Raw genomic sequence first — 20,168 nt, forward strand, 5'->3', positions numbered from 1 at the left:
TTCTTATGGAAAAATAGAGTTATGAGGTTCGAGGTACCGAAATCACTGGTGTTGGATAACGAATTACAGTTGGATAGCAAAGCTTTTTGGAAGTACTGCAGTGACCTCGGGATCAAGAATAGGAACTTAACCCTTGCATACCCTTAGAGTAATGGCCAAGCTGAGGCGACGAACAAGGAAATTGTGAGTGGGTTGAAGAAAAGGTTGGAGGGAGCAAAGGGTAAGTGGACCAAAGAATTGCTGAACCTACTGTGGGCTTATCGACCAAGTCCGTGAAGATCTACTGGTGAAACTACTTTCTCCATGACCTATGGGACCAAGGCAGTAATCCCCATGGATATAAGCATGTCCAGTATGAGGGTCTCAAGTTTTTCTCTAGATGCAACAATGAGTTAATGATAGAACAGTTGGATCTATTGGAAGAGCGTCGAGAGATGGCTATAATTTGGCTGGCAGATTATCAACAGAAGATGGACCAAAGGTATGATAAGAACGTGAGAGCAAGGGAGTCTAGTGCAGGGGACTTAGTGCTATGCAGAGTGATAGGAACTACTAAGGACCTGAATGCGGGAAAGTTAGCTCCGAACTAAGAGGGACCGTACAGAGTCACTACAATAGTTGGGGCTGGGGCTTACTACTTGGAAGATAGGGAAGAAATACCACTTCCTTGACCTTGGAACGTGTAGAATTTGAAAAGATACTACCATTAAGCATGACAGACATGAAGAAGTGCTTGTTCTGTAATTTACCCAGCTACTATTTGTATATCTATAATACCGTATCTTTATATATTATAATCTACCTCTACTTTGAATTGCTTTAAGGACAGAAGCCTAGCCTCGACCTGACCTAGGTCATTGACTAGGTGGAAACCTTATAAAATTACTCTAGGGATCGAAACCTAGCCTCAATCTATCCCGGTTACTGACTAGGTGGAAACCTTATTGAATTGCTTTAAGGACAAAAGCCTAGCCTTGGTCTCATCGGTCACTGACTAGATGGAAACCTTATGGATTGATTCAAGGATGGAAACTCCGACCACCGATGAGGTGGAAGTAAAAAAAAAAAAAAAAAAAAAAACACCAAGGCCAAGAGCTTGTCCTTGGTTTGTACTAGCCCAAGTCTATGTGAATCTTGGGGGGAATCATTCCCAACAAGTCACATGGGACTTGGATTACACTAACTTAAAGTATGAACAATACTTATATAAAAGAGCATAAGAGGAGAGATAAAAGTAGCATGAGTCTAGTGTGCAAAGGAAAGGAACAGTAAAATAGTAGAGTATGAATAAAACAAACACAAGAGTTCATAAATGAAATAGTGTTTAGTCCACCAAAAAGACTTAATAAGTGTACCCAATACTTTAAAACTGAATAAGATACCAAATAAAAGTGTGTCAATAAGTTCTTACATAATTTGAAGAAGAGAAATATATAATAAATAAAAGCGAGAGTACATAAAAAATGTTTTAAGTATTTGGATCCTAGGCGTGGTTGGGGGCCAAAATGGCCAAATGGCCAAAAAATCCTAACTACGTAGTTAGTAGTTCTAGTTTCCAAACTATATTTTTTACTAGCATTTCGAGTCTCTTAGACTCGATTTAGGGTCTATAAATCGAGTTTTTGGGACTCGATTTTCATGGGTTGTTCACCTCTGATGTGGCACTTTTTCCACGTGGCATTTACATGGAAATCAAGTTTCTAAGACTCGATTTACATTTAAAAAGAAAACAAAAAAAACCACAAGGACAACCGGAAAAGAAAACCACAACAACAGAAAATATATGTTCTGACTTGGGTCACGCGACGACTTGGGTCGCGCGGCGGCCTAGATCTGGCGCGGCCTGCATCTCCATTTCTTCTTCTTCTTCTCTTTCTTTCTTTTTTTCTTTCCGCGTTTTTTGCTGTTTCTGCATTTTGGGTCATTAATAATATTATTTTTAAGTTAGAAATCGAGTCTTAGAGACTTGATCTCCATGTACATGCCACCTAGAAAAAGTGCCACATCAGACATGAACAACCCATACAAATCGAGTCCCAAAAACTTGATTTATAGACCCTAAATCGAGTCTCTTAGACTTGAGATGCTAGTAAAAAATATAGTTTAGGAACTAGAACTACTAATTACATAGTTAGGATTTTATGGTCATTTGGCCATTTTGGCCGTGGTTGGGGGGAGTGGTAGCAATGTATGTGGTCATCGGGGGGCTTGGGTTAGGCAAGGGGGCTGGTGGCTCTTGACCTTCAGTGGCACCAAGGGTGGTCAGGTTGTTGAGATCGATTACCTCAATATAGGAATCAATCTCCTTAGCCAACCCCCTTATGCTGGGGCTGTGTTCCTCTTCAATCGTGGTTGATTTTGGATGGGAAGATAAGGCGGAAATTCGGGTAGAGGCATCTGCTCGGGATCCCTAGAGGGAGAGTTCTCAGGGAGATCAAGAACATTCACAGCTGCCATCCACCCCTCACTGAACCTGTAGCACTAGGATTCAAACATAACGGGCTCATTGGAATTCTCGGCATTAGTGAAGCCCATGTTGTAGAAATTCTCCTCACTATGCGTCACAGCAACCTTCAGATCAGTTATTTCCTTGTCCATAATTGAGATGACGCTCTCGGCTCGAGCAAGCTTGACCTCCACTTCGCCCAATTTACCCTCAAAATCTGCCACTCTCTTCTCGGCAGTTGCACGAGCTCTCTTGGCCTCTATAGATCGTCGCTCGGTAGCAGCTAAGTTGGCAGTAGCTATGTCGATGGTTTGCTCTTGAAGGGTAGACTTGGACACCTCCTTTAGGGCCCTCTCCTTGTCTGCTTCTTTCACAGCATCCTTCAACTGGCCTTCAAGGATATGGGTTATCTGGGCAGCCTGATAGGATAGTAGGGATAAAAACGAAAAGAATAAATAAAAAAAAGAAGAGAAAAAAGATCGAGGCTTACCACGATGGTGTGCCATTTCAGCCTGAGGGAGATGGCTTCATCACTGTCTTCCGAGAAGTATTGCATGTCATTAGGCAATAGAAGTGCCTGCCTAAGACTATTTGCAATCTGGCCCCCCTACCCATTGGCCCAATTCCGGATAGAGGAATCAATTGGGAGAGGGCTATCTTCTAACATAAAGACATTCTGTTAACCTTGGGAGGGAGGTGCAGATAAGAAAGCAATGTTAGAGCCAACCAGCTTGGTAGGCCTAGGTTTGGAGGAAGGATCCTAAGCAGTTAAAGGTACGGAAATTGAGATTAGCTGTGGACCAGAGGATAGGTTAGCAGGTTGCTCAGTGGGATCAGAGGAATCCCATGGCCTCTAACGATTTCGAGGAGTAGGTGGGGGAGTATGCTGTTGCTGCTGTTGGGGAGCTGATCATCCATTGAGAGCTTGGCCCCTGAGAATGAAGCGGTCAACAGTCATCTTCCGCCTTACAATCATCTTAGAGTTCGATTCTTTGGCTATAGGTTCTTCGGCGGTTGGCTCTTCAACTAGGATGTGCTCGGTTCTGCTGTGGAATACTCTATCAGTAGAACCATCCCAGACATGGAGCAAAAAACCTTCTCTTATAGGTAGAGGACCTAGTCTTCGAGCTTTACTAGGGGAAAGGCCTTTCGGAAGGAAACCTTGGAAATGAATGTCGATATATTAAAGTAGGGGGCTACCAACGATGAGAGCCTACCCCAGATCCTAGTAGCTAGTATATGAAGGAATGCAGCTAAGGATAAGATGTGACGCTTTTAGCTGACCATCGTAGTGCACGAATATCTTCGAACGTAGCACGAAGTTTAGGTCTCGAGAATTCGTGGCTTTAAGATCGAGCCTAAAACGTTTAGTAACTGCATGATAGAAGAAAATACATTTTGCTAAGAAGGAATTTAAAAAGATCAGAGAAGTGTGCGTTAATATAATGAAATTAAAGGGAAAATTCTCTGGTAACATTAGAAGAGTAATGTTGAGTAGTACAACCCTACGGTTAAAAATTGAAAAGGAAAGGGTATACTGACTAATGTATTGAGTTGAGGTCAGGCAAAGGTACTCGCTAGCAAGCTAGTTCCCGCTCACTTTAACGTACTCTTTAGCCCAATTCTTGTTGGATTCAGGGAGGCATGATATTAATTGAACAACAGTGTCTCAGACTTTTAGGTAGTAACCCATCCTTGAGCCACCATAAATGCTATACATGAAATTGATGTCATAATGGTCGAGTCCTAAGCCGTATAGGTTGTTAAGCTGACTCACACAACTCACCACTCTATAGAAATTTGGTAGAAGTTGGTCGGGGCATAGGTCATAGAAACTAAGTGTTCTAAGCAATAAGGGGTCCACAGGAAATCTAACCCCACTTTTTAAAATAGCCATTAAAGGAAAAAAATACTACCTGAGGACGCCTATCATTCTCTATGTTTCCTTCAGGGTAGAACTCTATATCTACATCTAAATGGATATCAAACCTAGCTATAAAGGTTGCTAAGGCAGCCTCAGTTCTAGGAAGATGTGCAAAACCCATTTGTATGTATAAACAAATTTGAAGAAAACTTTAAAAAAAAAAGGGGGGGAGTAGGGGACTTACAATAACATGCTAAGGAGAGCGACTTGCGAAGACGGGAGGTCGCTTAGGGGAGTGAGGAAATAGAGATTAAGAGAAAGGAATGAAGTAAAGAAATGAGAAATGAGGGAGAAGACCCCTATTTATAGAGGGGGAATCCTGAGGAGCATTGAATGAATTTTTGGAGGGGAAATCATTAATTCCCCATTTGTAACCATTACATGCGTGGCCTCAGTATATGAACCGTCAGGCAATAATGGTCGTTTGATATGACAGCATGTTGCCTCACGCGCCAAAGGCGCAGGCTGTCTTGTCTGCAATTAATGATTGACGATTGATATAACCAAAAAGTAATTGGTCATTAAATATGAAACCTCGATTCCATCCTCGAGATACGGGGAAGGAATTGAGGGGGGGCTATTGTATGGTGAACGAATCCACTAGCCCATTGTTTGAGGGCTTACGGGCCGTGGATCGCATGTGGGCCATACCATTGGCCTTACCCATACTATTTGGCTTGGGGATAACTTGGGAACTATTACAACCTTCGGGTCCAATGTTGCTTGGAGATTGTCTCTAATGTATCTCGGTAGTGCCTTAGGAGAGATCGCCTACTGAGCAATATCCGACGTCAGTCGCGAGTTCCAAAATTGGGATTCCTGTTCCTAAAGTGGGAACCCCTTTTTGTCAAGAATAATCACAAAGGGGCCCCACTTGCACGAGAAGCCATTCTATGCAATCATGACAAACCCACTAAGCAAGCCTATAAATAGAGGAAAAGAGGAGTGAGATGGGGTTGGACATTTTGTGTGTGGAGATATCAGAGAGAGAGAGAGAGAGAGAGAGAGAGAGAGAGAGAGAGAGAGAGAGAGAGAGAGAGAGAGAGAGAGAGAGAGAGAAAACTGAGAAAGAGAAAGAGTCGACTCAGGAAACCCTAGGGAATTGTCAACAAGGTAGAAGAATTACTTTTCTAGGAACTTCCCATTGTAGGATATCCATAACCCACACAATAACAAATAGATTGTGAGCACAACCTGGTAAACAATCCATTAACCGAGCTGTACATGCCACAATTGGCTTTAGAGTTGGATGGACAATCCAATTGCGTGCTAACAAAGTGTTAAATTAAAACAGAAATATTCCGTGACAATGCACCATCATTATGTAGGGGCGTAGCCAAAAATTTTTGCTTGGGAGGGCCAAGGTAAAACTATTATATTAATTTACAATTAAATGAAAAACTTAAAGTACAGTATATCTATAACACAAGATTATTGTTAGAATTTTTTTGTCAGCGTAATTCTAATTAGCACTCAAAAATAAAAATACTAACAAGCTAATCAACCAATTGAGCATCTTAAGCCCTTTTTTTTTCTTGAGTTTCTCCTATTCTTTTGGAAAACCCTAAGTCCATAACATTCATAGAAATCAAATATAAGTTGTGAAGGAACGAATCTTTCCCTAATCAGGTATACAACAAAACTGCAGAAGAAAAAGAAGTAGTTGGTATCTCTCAATATTTGCTCTTTTTTAAGGACTAGGGAGAAACTAATGAAAATTTGATTATGTGAGAGCATCCTATGGAAGAATTAATAAAGAGAAATTGAAGAGAGAGCACTAGGTGATGAGGAGAGTCTTTTCAGTAGTTGTAGAGTGGAGGGGGATATTGTAATAGTTTTAAGAAAGTACAAAACTTAAGTACAATAACCTAAGTGTAATGCATTAAGTTCTTCAATTTAATTCAAAAACATGTTTAGCATGACCAATAAAATACAAACAATGTTATTATTTTTAAGGACAATTACGTTCAATACATATGAGTTTAATCAGGTAATCTAATGTACTACACCTCAATTTTATCCTTTCAGAAAAATTGAATAACTAAAAACTAAAAAGATATGAATGTGGCTTTCATGCTTTAGAGAAGAATATAAAAGATAAAAGGTGTTAATTTTTATGATTGCACAGTTGGGATTTGGGGTGGGGAGAATTTTATGAGAGACATGAATAGGGGGGGGGGGGGGGGAGGGCAATGTTTTAATCTTGTGGGGGCCAGCTCTTAACTCAAAATGATTGTGGTCTAGTTTTTCCTATAATTAGAGAGATTTTAAAAAGTTTTGGAGGGGCCATGGCCCTCCAATGCATAAGGTGGCTCCGCCCTTGGCACCATGGGTTGTTAGCCATTAATCACAAGCTTTGAATCTACTTCTAAAATGAGATACTTATACCCTAGTTGCCATTCTAAAATGATATATTTTCATGCATTCCAAATGGAAACTAGTTGTCAATATGGGTTTCAAGCGAAAATCATGTCTAGTTATGCCTTGTAAGGTTGAATTTAATCAACCATTTTGTTGGTTTTATTTCGTGCCAAAATTGCTTGTAATTCAGCATTTAGAAACCCAATATTTAGGTGGGAATCATATAAGAGTAGTGTGTGAGAGAGTGTGAAGAAAAGCTCAGAAGTGTGCATTATGCAGGGACTCATGACTGGATCTCGCGAGTGGCTCGCGGCTGGCAAGTCGCCAAAAAAGGCACGTCGCCAAAAAAGGTACACGTGTGAAGCATACAGAGGAGCTGAAGAGTCACGCCAACTATTGCACTACAGGACAAAAATCCCAAGTTGGTCAGGCAGTTAGCTCGCGACTCAATCCAGTCGCGAGGCCAAGTCGCCAGACCACTCTGTTTGGGAAAAACTGACCTTTCGCATTCCAAACACACACCAGTATAAATACCCCTTATACCCACGTATTGTAGAGAGCTTCCAGAGAGAACTTTGAGAGAAAAACCCTATAGTAAAACAAGATTGACTCATCCACAATCTTCATCCTTTGGTTCTCCAAATTCCTCTACTCTCACTCTCTCCATTGTTACATCCTTAAAAGGTACATTACCTAAAACCTTTTCTCACCATACCCATATATGTGAGGAGGCTATTTGGTGCTTGGGAAGCAGTTAGGAAGGGACCAATTGATATTGGTTGATGCTATGGGCTATAGCGGAATTCGGTAAGCTAGAGAAGACAAAGGTTCGGCGTAACCTCGTTGCAGCAAGAAGCTTGGAGGTCTTAGGTACACTGGGTAAGTTAGGCTTGGAGGGTGTTCTACGTTCATATATCCCAACTTTATTCTCTAGTGGATTATTGACCGCTTGGAGAGCGGCGGAGAGATTTTACGCCGAGGACTTTGGTTTCCTCTTTGATAACACATCGCTGTGTTGTTTTTGTGTTTGCATCTCTCTTCTCTTAATCTTTGCCATTTAATTTCTGCTGTGGTTGTGATTTTATTTGGTTTAGATTGTTTTATCAATTCTGTTTTAAGCTTATGTTCATATTTCGCACATGCATTGTTTGATTATAAGCTTGAATTGGTAATTTGTAAATTGGGGGTCTAAACGTTCAAGGTGTTTTACACACTATTTGAACATTCATGCCTGTTTGCATTGAAAGAGAACTTGGATCGGAAAAGGGATTTGGGTCCAAATTTGAAACATTGGTTGATATCATCCTTTTCGAATTCTTTGATTAGTTGTTGGAAGTCTTGAGCAATGTGATTGAAAGAAGTGAATAAAACTGGTTTTTTCCATTGCCTCCCTAATTCCATAGACTTAGTAGTTATAAAGGGGACTGTAGACATTGCATTTTGTATCCTTTATGACTCAGGCCCCCACTCCCCAATGATGCTGAAATTCTAAAACCCAAGGTTGGTTTAGGGCTCAACTAGATTACAAATTGACTTAAGAGATGTTAAAATGGAAAATATAACATTTTAATGAGCTAAAAATCTATTTTTGGAAAATAAAAGCCTAAAGAAACCCTAAGCTTGCATACGCAAGCACGAAACTGTGTACGCGGCCTAGAAGCCTGCGTATGCAGGCACGATTCTATGCATGCAGGTAGGGTTTTAGAAGCACCAGAAAGGAATGTTTTCTACATTAAATACCGATGTTTGGGACGAATTCCACATTGTCTAGGAGCTGTTCCAAACCCCTCATTTTCTCAATATAAATAGCTATACATGGTATCATTCAAAAACACACAGAAATCCCATGGGAAAACACTAAGATTTACTAGAAATAGTGAGTTATAAAAGGGAATTTTTTCACAAAACATCCTCAAGTCAATTTGATTTGATTAGGGCCTTTTCTGGCCTTGATCTTTGAGTTTTAATATTACTAATCACTCTCTTATTGGTTTGTGATAGATTTGACTGAGGGGAATGGTAAAAAATCAAGCCTAAGAGCTTTTGCTTTGAGGTATTCTCTTTTAAACTTTTCTTTCTTTTTTGCTTTCAATTCTGTCTTTGTTTTATTTCTTTGTTTGTTTTATGCCTTATAACATGTTTGTTTGGACTAGGTTTTGTTTTCATTATGTTTTAAGCATGCTAGGTTGTTAGAGTTTATGTTTTGATCTTGCTCTGTTTGCTATGTTTTAGGGTTTCTGGGCAAAAACCCACATGTATAATCAAGGCTGAGTCAAGCCTAGGAGCTTTTGCTTTGAGGTATTTTCTTTTAAACTTTTCATTCTTTTTGCTTTCAATTCTATCTTTTTTCTTGTTTCTTTGTTTGTTTTGATGCCTTATAACATGTTTGTTTAGACTAGGTTTTGTTTTCTTTATGTTTTAAGCATACTAGGTTGTTAGAGTTTATGTTTTGATCTTACTTTGTTTGCTGTGTTTTAGGTTTTCTAGGCAGAAACCCACGTGCATATAATCAAGGCTGCGTATGCAGGCTTGAATATGCGCACGCTAGGTCGTTCATGCGAACGCATTAACTAGCTCAAAAACCCTAATATTATTTCCTCTATTTTGCTTTTGCTTTCACATGTATACTTTTGTTTTAGATCCCTTTTCATGTTTTCATGGTTTTAAATCTCCGTTTCATATGTTTATTTGTGTGTTTACCTTTCACATGCTTAGATTAGGGTTTGTTTTTATTTCTTTGTTAAATGCCATGCCATTCATTCACATGTTCATGCATAATGCCATAGGTGCTGAGTTGCTACAAGGTAAGTAAAGGTAAGTCATGCATTCACAATGTACATGCATGGCTTGGTTTAGGTTTGATAATACAATTGTGTTCTTAAATGTGTTAGGTGATAAACATGATTTGTCTTGTTTCTATCTTGATTTGATGTGCCTATGTTTCTGCCTTGAATGGATATGATGATGTGATGATAATAACATGCTAGGGTTTATGCTTGGATACATGATGCTATGCTAGATGTATGTTAGGGTTTATGATTGAGATAGGAGCATGATTAGGGTTTGTGGTGTGATGAAATGCCTTGATGCCATGACATGTATGCTAGATGAATGCTAGGGTATGCCATGATTAGATGTATGTTAGGCCTTATTTGATTGCCATGACAGATGTATGGTTAGAGATGATTAATGCCATGTTGTGTGTGTTAGATGTACGCTAGTGTGTGTGTGAGTATAGATACAAGTTTTGAGTATGTTTTTAATAGGGTTAAGACATAAGACACAATGATGGGAAGACAACCTTCGGGTTGGGCGGTTTTGGGTGCCTAACACCTTCCCAAGACCGTACCTTAACTCTGAACCCATATCTTTGGTAGTAAGATCAAAAGGTCCTTCCTTGAGAGGACGCTATATATATGATTCCTAAGCCATTGTAAAAATTAGGTGGCGACTCCCCGTTGTATCCACAAGGACTAGCATATAGTTCAAATTTCAATTTGGGGGGTTGGAGATAGATATTTATGGGTTTTAGGTCCTAAAAGTACTTATTTTCGAAAAGATTGATTTTAGGATTAATTGTAAAAAAGTTTGATTTTAGGATTAATTGTAACATTATAATTTACTTTGATGATGGACAAAATTTTGTAACATTATTTTATGAATGAATTTGTCCCTTATCTTACCTTTTGAGTTCTTGAGAAAGTTTTCTATATTTCTCTAAAAGAAAAAGTTCTTGAGAAAGTTTGATTTTTTTTTATTATTATTATTTTTCATTTTAATGATGGAGAATTTTTTGTTTTGTTTTTAATTTCATATATACGTATCACCTTATGTATACTTCGCCTACATTGTGTATAGTATATATATATTGATAGTTACATTTATTTCGATGCATTAATAAGGTTCAAAGATTTGTATACACACACATATGCAAAAATACATTTATACCCAATAAGTTTAGATTTTGTTATTTTAGTCCATTTAACACCTTAGTAGCCTAAGGTTATACCATGTGACTAAATCTTAGAAAAAAAAAAAAAAACAAAATTCAACAAAATCAAATTAACATACAACTAAAATTATAAAAAAGAGTAATCATGTTCTTAAGTTGGAAAAGTAATTAAATATTTTCCGATTTACGTGAATAATCTTACAATAAGTTCATATTATAAATTATATTAATCTTAAAAATTGACATTTTATTTTTTCCTAATAACATGTAAATAATTGAATTTTATTTCTCAAATATTATAAAAATTAATGAGTATTAGAAATTGGTCATAAAAATATTTTTTATTCAAATATTTAAAAATAAACTTGTAGCATACACATGCATCACATAGAATATCAACTAGTTAAAAAGATAACAATGGGCGAGTGTTTGAAGATGAGGCTACACTATTGTCTGCACCTAACATTGTTGACGTAGAAATGACATCCCATTGCTCGTACATTTCACTTCTAACACATTCAACCTCTTCATGGTTTTGTTGAACATTAGAAGTTTTCCGCAATGTTTGAACTGATTCCAATTGCATTGCAACTTCTTTCATTGTAGGTCTTTTCTTCCCATTCAAGTTTAGGCACATCTTCGCAAGGTTTGCAATTGCTATGATCTCTTCTTTTTTAGAATCCTTCATAACTTGAGCATCGATAATATCAAACAAATTGTTCTCCTCCATTGAGTGAATGAAATATGTGGCTAAACTTTTACTTTCTGGTGTCCTTGTAGAAGAGATCGCTTTTTCTCCAGTTAAAAGCTCAACGAGAACAACACCAAAACTATAAACATCACTCTTTTCTGTAAATTGACTTGACTGGAAATACTCAGGGTCCAAGTATCCAAAAGTGCCTTGTACTATTGTGGTTAAGTGAGTTTGATCAACAGCAATGGATCTTGAAGTCCCAAAGTCTGCTATTTTTGCTCTGTACTTATCATCTAAGAGTATGTTCGTAGTCTTAATGTCTCGGTGGTAAATGGGCAAGGAAGCTGCTGAGTGTAAGTAGAAAAGAGCTCCTGCGACTTCTGTGGCAATTCGTAAACGCATATCCCATGTTGCTGGAAACTCCTCATTTTGGACATGAAGATATTGGGATAGAGTTCCATTAGGAATGAATTCATAGACTAGCAAAGGAACTTCTGTCTCCAAACAACAACCAAGTAGTTTAACCACATGCCTATGATTAATTTGTGAAAGAATGACAACCTCATTGATGAATTCTTCAAGTTGTTTTTCTTCACCAATTACCTTGGACTTCTTTACTGCAATGATTTTCCCATCTACCAACATTCCTTTGTAAACAGTGCCTTGTCCTCCTTGTCCAAGTATTCTATTCACATTAAAATGGTCAGTGGCCTTTTCCAAATCCTTTGAATTAAACAATTTAGTTTTCTCAACATTGGCTTCACTTGAAGATAACTGTTGTTGTAACAATAAGCCACCATTTCGTTTGAAGAACTTCTCCTTACGTTTAATGTTCTTCCTTTTCTTTATTGCTTTGTAGGACCACCATCCACCAATTAGCCAAAAAAGTAGCCCAAGGCTTGTGCTAATAGCTGCATAACACAGTTAAATGGAAAAGGATTACTCATTATAGTAAAGGTTATAACAATTTTGTGTAAAGCAGAGACACATCTTCTCTTAATGCTAAAAAAAACTAGGCCAACTATAGGAGAGAAGGAAACACTAACTCGGGTTGATGAAGGGAAAAGATTATGAGAAATTACACTTTATTTCCTAAACTGTACTCCCTTTTACACTAATTTGGGTTGATGAAGAGGGTAAGTGTAAAATGGGGTATAGTTTATGGGGGAAAAGTGTAATTTTTCCAACAATTCCTTTGGAAGGAGTAAAAGGAAGAGAAATAAATCTAATAGAAAGATACCTTGTATTATATATATATATATATATATATATATGTACACACACACCATCTATTCCCTTATTTGAAATGATCATTAGGAAACACTATTCCTCCCAAAATTGTAAATAATACTTATTCTTTTAATGAACTGAGATGAACTACCTATTTTATCCCTAATTAAAATAAAATGCAAATATATTGTAAACGATACATTGGTAAAATTGTATATTTCTTTTTATTTTATTTTTTCTTTTATAAACTCTCAAATACACTAAGAAAAAATACATCATATTTTATTCCATTATGATCTCTCATTCTCTCTATTACTTTTCATTTCATTCTTTCATAATCTCCCAAACGTGGGAATAAATGATAGGATTTAGAGTGGCCATAACGTGACAGTAGTTTTATTCAGTAGTTGTCTCTTTATTATCTGTTTGTAGTTCAATTGAGGACGATCATGGATTCCCATTGTACTGATTGGAACATTTGAACAAGTAATTTTCTCATGATCTTTTTTTTATTTTTAGACTCATGTTTATTTGTTTATCAAGTGCAATTTGAAAAAGTTCCCTTAATTCAGACATGAATCGTCTCAACACAAAAATCCAATAAGAAGTAGTCTAGAATAGTAAAAATGAAGCAGTGAGTCACGTTTAAGATATTTTAGAAAGTTTTTATTTATTTATTTATTTTATATAATAAAAAAGGCAAAAATCTTGTACCAATGCAATAATAATACTTGCGGGCTAACAAAAATCCTTCTTGCAATTATTATTGTAGATTTCTGAGTGTAAAAACTAAAAAGACATACCTATTGTGATCGCTTTGGTCGGAGGAGGAGAAGGCTTGATGATTGGATCATCTTCTACACAATAGTATGACCCAAAAGTATTTACGCAGCGGAGGCTCGAATGGTTATTCTTATTCCAGTCCCTCGAAGAGCTATTCCAGAAATCCAAACACGGTGTGGAATTTTCTATGCATTCGTCAATATCTGACATGTAAATTGTAATGACAAACATGAAACATAGCGCATTGGAATATTGAGGAACAAAACTCAAAAAAACACGTTGACATTCATCCAAAAACAATGATTATCAATGTATTCTAATAGGAATTGTCTTTGCACTCTTTCACTTTATGGGTAAAATGTGGACATTTGGTATGAAAGTGTGAATATTGTGTAACTAGGAGTTGGCTAATTATTTATAATGGTAGCTAGTCCAGCCCCAAGCTTATGTTAACATTACGGGGTGTTTGATTCATTGTAACGTGACAAACATTAAATTTACATCAATATTATAGTAATATGGATAATATATATAATTGTAATGGATTATTTAGATGATGAAAATCTTATATTTTTTACTAATGGAATGACTTAAATAACTAGAAAACCTCTAAAATAATCAAAATATCATTAAAACCGCACAAATAACCAAACTACACTCCAAATCTTTAAAATAATTGCAGCAAAACGTCTAATATAGCCAAAATATCCCTAAAGTGGTAGAAGCCTAGAATGACAAAAAAAAAAAAACCCTCTAAAATGACCAAACCACCCTTAAAAATTGAAATTATTCATGAAAATGTTATTAACCAATTACATAAATTTTTTTGAGAGACAGTTTCAATCTTATTTATCATACCCAGCCCAAACATTGACCTAGTCTATGAGTTGGGTTATTAGATCATCGATTCAACTAGTGGATTATCGATCGAATTGTAGGGTCAAATAATTTTTTAAATATATATATATATATATAAGTTTGAGAAATCATAACATGTATATGTAAATTAAAAAAATAGGCGTATCCTGAATTAAACTAGCAATTATAATTCAAAATTAAGATTTCACAATAACAGGGCAGACTTTTAATAGGATGAGAGTCTTTAGAGGCAGGTAGATAGATAGATGAGTTTTCTCCTTTTTAAATTACTATATTATAGCACATTAAACAGTAAAATAGTCAATAATGTAGACCTATTGATATAATTTTACAAATTTCACAAACCCAAACGAGTTATAATCCCATCTGGGTTACTCAAATCACCACAAACTTGCCAGGTTTGATTGGGTTTGACTAGGATTTATGCATAAACGGTCCATTTTAACACTTGAATCGGTTTAATAAATATGATTTTAACTTATGGTATTCACTCTTAATGATAGCTCTTACATATACTTCCCTTCACTTAAATTTAAAGAAGCAATTATTGGCAGACAGAATACTATAGAATAGAGAAAGTTTTAGGGGAGAATATTAATGGAGTTGAAAAGTCAAGGAGAAATTTAGGACTCAAAAGGATACTATAAGTGTGAAAGTCAAGAGAATGGAAAAAATGAAGTAAAAAGAAAGAAGAAATAAATATATTCACATAATGCTTTGTTTGTTTCGATGTAAAATATTTGTAGGAAAATATTTTTTCATTTTAAAATGATACATCCAAATGAAAATATATGCTGTAGCCACCTTATTCTATTTATTTTTGGATAATTAATATAGTTGGGGGAAGGAATTTGAATCATAGATGGCAACATGAAATGTATTTTTTCTTCCCCACACTGCTGTTGTGGTCTGATCCAGCTGTAAAACTAATTTGGGCTGGGCATGAAAGTTATCTAAGAAAACAATAACATGTGATGTGATGAATATTTAATTTACAGGAGTAAAATTAATAGACGGAGGTGAGAAGTAGTTTACCTGCACATCGTTCAGGATGAGGCAGATAGGGATTTCCTTTAAAGCCTCGTTTGCAAGAACATGTAAGAGTTGAAGAACGATTAGCACAAACATAGGTAGAGGTTTCTTCATCTGACTTGTTATTTCCAGTTACAAGAGGAAATAATTTTGGATCGATGAGCCATTCCAATACCACAGGAACGTGGGACATATTTTGGACTTCAAATGGGTTTGTTAAATTGGTCTCGAACCACTTCTGTTCTACTATGAATGCATACTTGCAAGATGGGTTAATTCTGTCAGCTTCGGTGTCTATTGACCTTAGTGATACAGAAAAGAGGTCGAGAACTGATGGGAGAGTAGTTTGGCAGCAGTTGATGCCATTGCAACTATTGCTGATATTCACCTTTCTGTTTTGATCACAAACGGACATGCACCCACATAGAACAGCATTTTCTGCATCTTTCAATGAAGCAAAATTGTTGCAACCCATGGCAACAAATTTGTTTCGGGATTGGGAGAAGAGAAGACCTCTTGAATTATAGGTGTCAAATTTGGAACTTGTAGCATTAGAACAACCCCAAAGCATTGGATAGTTGACGCGAAGTGTGCCGTCTAATGAAATGTCCAGAACCTCCAGGTTCACGGACGCCAAGAAAGGCTTGGGAGGACTAAAACTGTGACTGCAATTTATCCAATACAAGGCGGTCATGTTGCAATCATTATCTATTCCAAAAGGGTATGGAATGCTAACGTTCCCACAGAACGTTGCTTCACTACATTTTGAACTGTTTACCAAACCCACTGCTTTTACAAATGCATTCATTGACCCCAATAAGACGATTATTTGAAACACCACCATTCTCACTGCCATTTCTGATTTCTCTCACTCTCTCTCACAGACCACTCTCTGATGAAGAGTGTAAAATAGCAAGGCCAAGCCCTCACTTTTTATGATCAGGGACCAAAGTATCTAGATATTTCTTGGAAATTCCGTAGAAGAACAAAGTCAATATCGATGTCTCTTTCTCAAATAAAAAAAAAGTCAATATCCACAGCCGTAATTGACCTGTTAAAATTTGGATGACCGGCAATTCTCTCTTCTAATGACTGATGGACTAGGGAAAATAAGCTCAATAGTATTTTTTAAGCACAATTTTAAGAGAATAGTGTGTAACTGAAGTTATTTAGTTGAAAAATTTATTTCATTTGGATGACCTGCAATTCTCTCATCTAATGACTGATGGAGTAGGCAAAATTTGCTCAATAGTATTTTTTAAGGAAAATTTTAGGACAATAGTGTGTGACTGAAGTTATTTAGTTATGTAGACTCTTTTTAGAACTCGAGTTTGTCAAACTCAAGTTTCAATCCAAAATCGAGTTTAGCAAACTTGAGTTCCAATTTGGTATACAATGTCAAATTACCACGCAACCTAAATTAATTGAAACTCGAGTTTGATACTCTCGATTTTGGGTTGGAACTCGAGTTTGACAAACTCGAGTTTTAAAAAGAGTTTATATAACTAAATAACTTCAGTCACATGCTATTCTCTTAAAAGTTTCCTAAAAAAGTACTATTCAGCAAATTTTGCGGCTGAAATAAGGAGGACTCTTTACTCTTCACCAACTCTAGTCAATGGAAAATTATTTAGTATTCCTCTTTTCTTTTTTTTCTTTTTTTCTTTAAAGTAAAATTTTATTAAAACCAAAACATAAATAAAAACAAGGATTACAATGCAGCCCAGGAAGCCTCCGCCAAGATGAGATTTTCAAAACTTGTGGGGCCTAAAACTAGGGGTGTCAAATGGGTGAGTTTGGGCTATGCATAAATTGATTGGGTACATAAAACCCATTTAAGTAATTAATTATAACCCAAAACCTATCCCACTCAATTATTATAGGTAAAACCAAACCCATCCAATTACCCAATAATTAATGATTATATATAACAAAATACTTCTAAAACTTCTAAAATGCCCAAAATACTCTTAAATCTAAAAATTATTAAAGTGCACCTAAATGTTTAAAATGACCAAAATACCCCCCCGCCCCCCCTTTCTCTCTTCAAAATCCTTTAAAATTTCCAAAATACCTTTAGAGCCTAAAAAATAATCAAAATACCCTTAAAACTTAAAAAAGTGATCAAAATGATCTCAAAACCTAAAAAATTATCAAAATACCCTTAGAATCTAAAAATGACAGAAATGACCCCAAAACTAAAAAATGACCAAAATACCCCCAAAATCTAAAAAATGTCCAAAATACCCCCAAAACCTCCAAAATAACCAACTCCTAAATATAAGAAAATGACCGAAATGCCCCAAAACCTACAAAATTGATCGAAATACCCTTAGAACCTAAAAAATGACCAAAATACACTGAAAACTAAAAAAATGACCAAAATACCCCTAAAACCTAAAAATTAAAAATGACCGAAATACACCCTATGTCCTCCAAAATAAATCCAAAATACCCATAAACCTAAAAAATGACCAAAATATCATCGAAAACCTGAAAAATAACCGAAATACCCATGGGACCTCCAAAATAACCAAAATACCCCTAAACATAAAAAAAAAATAAATAAATAAAATGACCGAAATATTCTCGAAACCTAAAAAATGATTGAAATGCCCATGAAACCTAAAAAATTGAATGAAATACCCTTAGAACCTAAATAATAATCGATATACCTCGAAACCTATAAAAAGACCAAAATACCCCCCGAAAGCTGAAAAAATGACTAAAATACCCCTAGAGCCTCCAAAATAACTAAAATACCCATAAACCTTAAAAAATGACCGAAATGACCTTGAAACCTAGTGATTGATTGAAATGCCCCTGAAAACTAAGAAAATGACTGAAATACCCTTAGAGCCTAAAAAATGACAGAAATATCATGAACTAAAATCATAAACTGAAATTGTGAGTTGAAAATGCAATTTTAAATTCAACTCACGATTTAGTTCAAAAAATGTGTGTAATAGTGTGTTTGTAAAAGGGTGTGTGTAATTGTTTTTATCCCATATAAAATATCAGTTGTGTGTGTTGGGGGAGATCGGGGATAAGGTGCGTGTGTTAATATAAATAGTAAAGCATATAATTAAAGAAAAAATGGATTGATTTTAATAATTTTATTGTTATAGGCATTAACATGCATTGCCATAATACACAATTATAATGTTAATAAAAGTAGGTGAAAATACTATTTTGGTCCGTATATTTTGGGACTACAGTCAATTTGGTTCCTATATTTTGGTAAAAATTAATTTGGTCCATGTTATTTTCATGTTACACTCGATTTGGTCCCTATCATCAACTTACTAAAAGAAAATACTTACATGGCCAATGGATTACACAATTAGCACACTTGAAGCTAACATGGCTAATAAAAAAATTAATTGCTATTATAAAATGCCACACTAGTATTTCAATTGGAATTCTTTTTTCAATTTTAAAAATAGAAAAAAAAAAACCAGATTTCATTGCACTTGCTTGGCAGCCAAATGGGCTTGTGATTGCATTTTCAAATTTTCTCTAGTGATTCTGCTCACGTTCGCAATCTCTTGTGATTCAACTGACTCGTTATCCGAATCAGTCATCCTAAACGCAGCAATTTTTTAACCTTCAAACTTCAAAAGTTTTCTAGGTCTGATCTTTTTCAACAAAATGGATCAAAAATTCAACAACTTTCTTCAAAGAACTATCATGGGTTTGATAAAGTTTCAGACAAAAGACCAAAATCCTCAATTTCAAGCCATAAAATTATATGGGTTTGACTAAGTTCCAAAAATAGTGACCAAATTTACCAAAAAAATTTAGACTTTCACAAATTAGACCAAATCCAAAATTATCATGGGTCGAATTCAATTTTACAAAACAGACTATGTAAAAATCCAAAACTTTTTCACGTAACAAACCCATAAACCTTCAAAACCCTCCATCCTCCTAAGAATTCATCATTCATCATCGTCTCCACTAAGGTGAAGAGGTTTAGGTAGAGAGACGAAGACCACCATTGCAATGGTGGTAGTTTGTGAGTGTCTAGGTGAAGTAAGGAGGCTTTTCCATGTTTAGATTGAAAAGTGAGAAAGGGGATAGATCATGTTTTAGAGAGACTGGGGTTTTGCCTTGAGAAACAAGAGAACCACTGATTGGAGTGATGGCAGGGATGAGCGATGGCCATAGTTGTTTAGGTCGAGGAGAGAGAGAGCCTAAAGGGTGGAGAAAACACAGAGAGCTAGATATTGGGTTAGTCTGATAAAAATTAGGAATGGCAATGGGTTGGTTTGGAGTGGGTTTCTTTATCTCCAAACCTGCCTTGCCACTCGCTACTTGTGACCTGAACCTGCCCCGTTAACCAAATGGAGTTTTGTGTGTGTGTGTGTGTGTGTGTGTGTGCATCCATACTCACCCCTACAAGCCCTCGCAGGCTCCCCATGCCTCATCAGGGCCCCGAACTAGGGTCCAATCTAAAGGCCTGAACCAAGGCCACATAAAAAATAAAAACTATTAAATTTCCTGAAGCCTAACCACACTAAAGCCTAAAAGGCAAGAGAAAGTGAGATCAAAAAGTGATGATTTGTAAAAAATAGGGGAACAAAATCAAATGGTTAATCCAAAATTCCTATCAAAATACAAAATTTCTCAGAACACATTCATTCCAGCACATCTTCCACCCCAAATTCCAAATCAAAATGCAAACATCTCCAATAGATGATACATTCAAACCCAAGAATCTACAAAACTTCATACCCACCTCCATTCTCAAAATCCCAATTTTCAAACTCAAACCATCAAATCAACCAACTTAAATGAAACCAAAGCAAAGGGGAAGGATATTTTGGCCATAGACTTTAGCAAAGACAAGGTGGAGAACGAACCC

General features: G+C 36.2%; 1 protein-coding gene across 1 annotated transcript; it reads right to left on the reverse strand.

Moving 5' to 3' along the window:
• Positions 1-10,979: 10,979 nt before the first annotated feature.
• Positions 10,980-16,189, reverse strand: LOC126721092 (wall-associated receptor kinase-like 1). The gene is made up of 3 exons (XM_050424104.1): positions 15,305-16,189; positions 13,411-13,593; positions 10,980-12,288 (listed from the first exon to the last, which is right to left on the reverse strand). The coding sequence occupies exons 1-3, from the start codon at positions 16,155-16,157 to the stop codon at positions 11,087-11,089; spliced, it is 2,238 nt and encodes a 745-aa protein (XP_050280061.1). The 5' UTR covers positions 16,158-16,189; the 3' UTR covers positions 10,980-11,086.
• Positions 16,190-20,168: the final 3,979 nt, after the last annotated feature.

The sequence above is a fragment of the Quercus robur genome, chromosome 4 (genome assembly GCF_932294415.1).
Source record: "Quercus robur chromosome 4, dhQueRobu3.1, whole genome shotgun sequence".
In the NCBI taxonomy this organism is placed as follows: Eukaryota; Viridiplantae; Streptophyta; class Magnoliopsida; order Fagales; family Fagaceae; genus Quercus; species Quercus robur.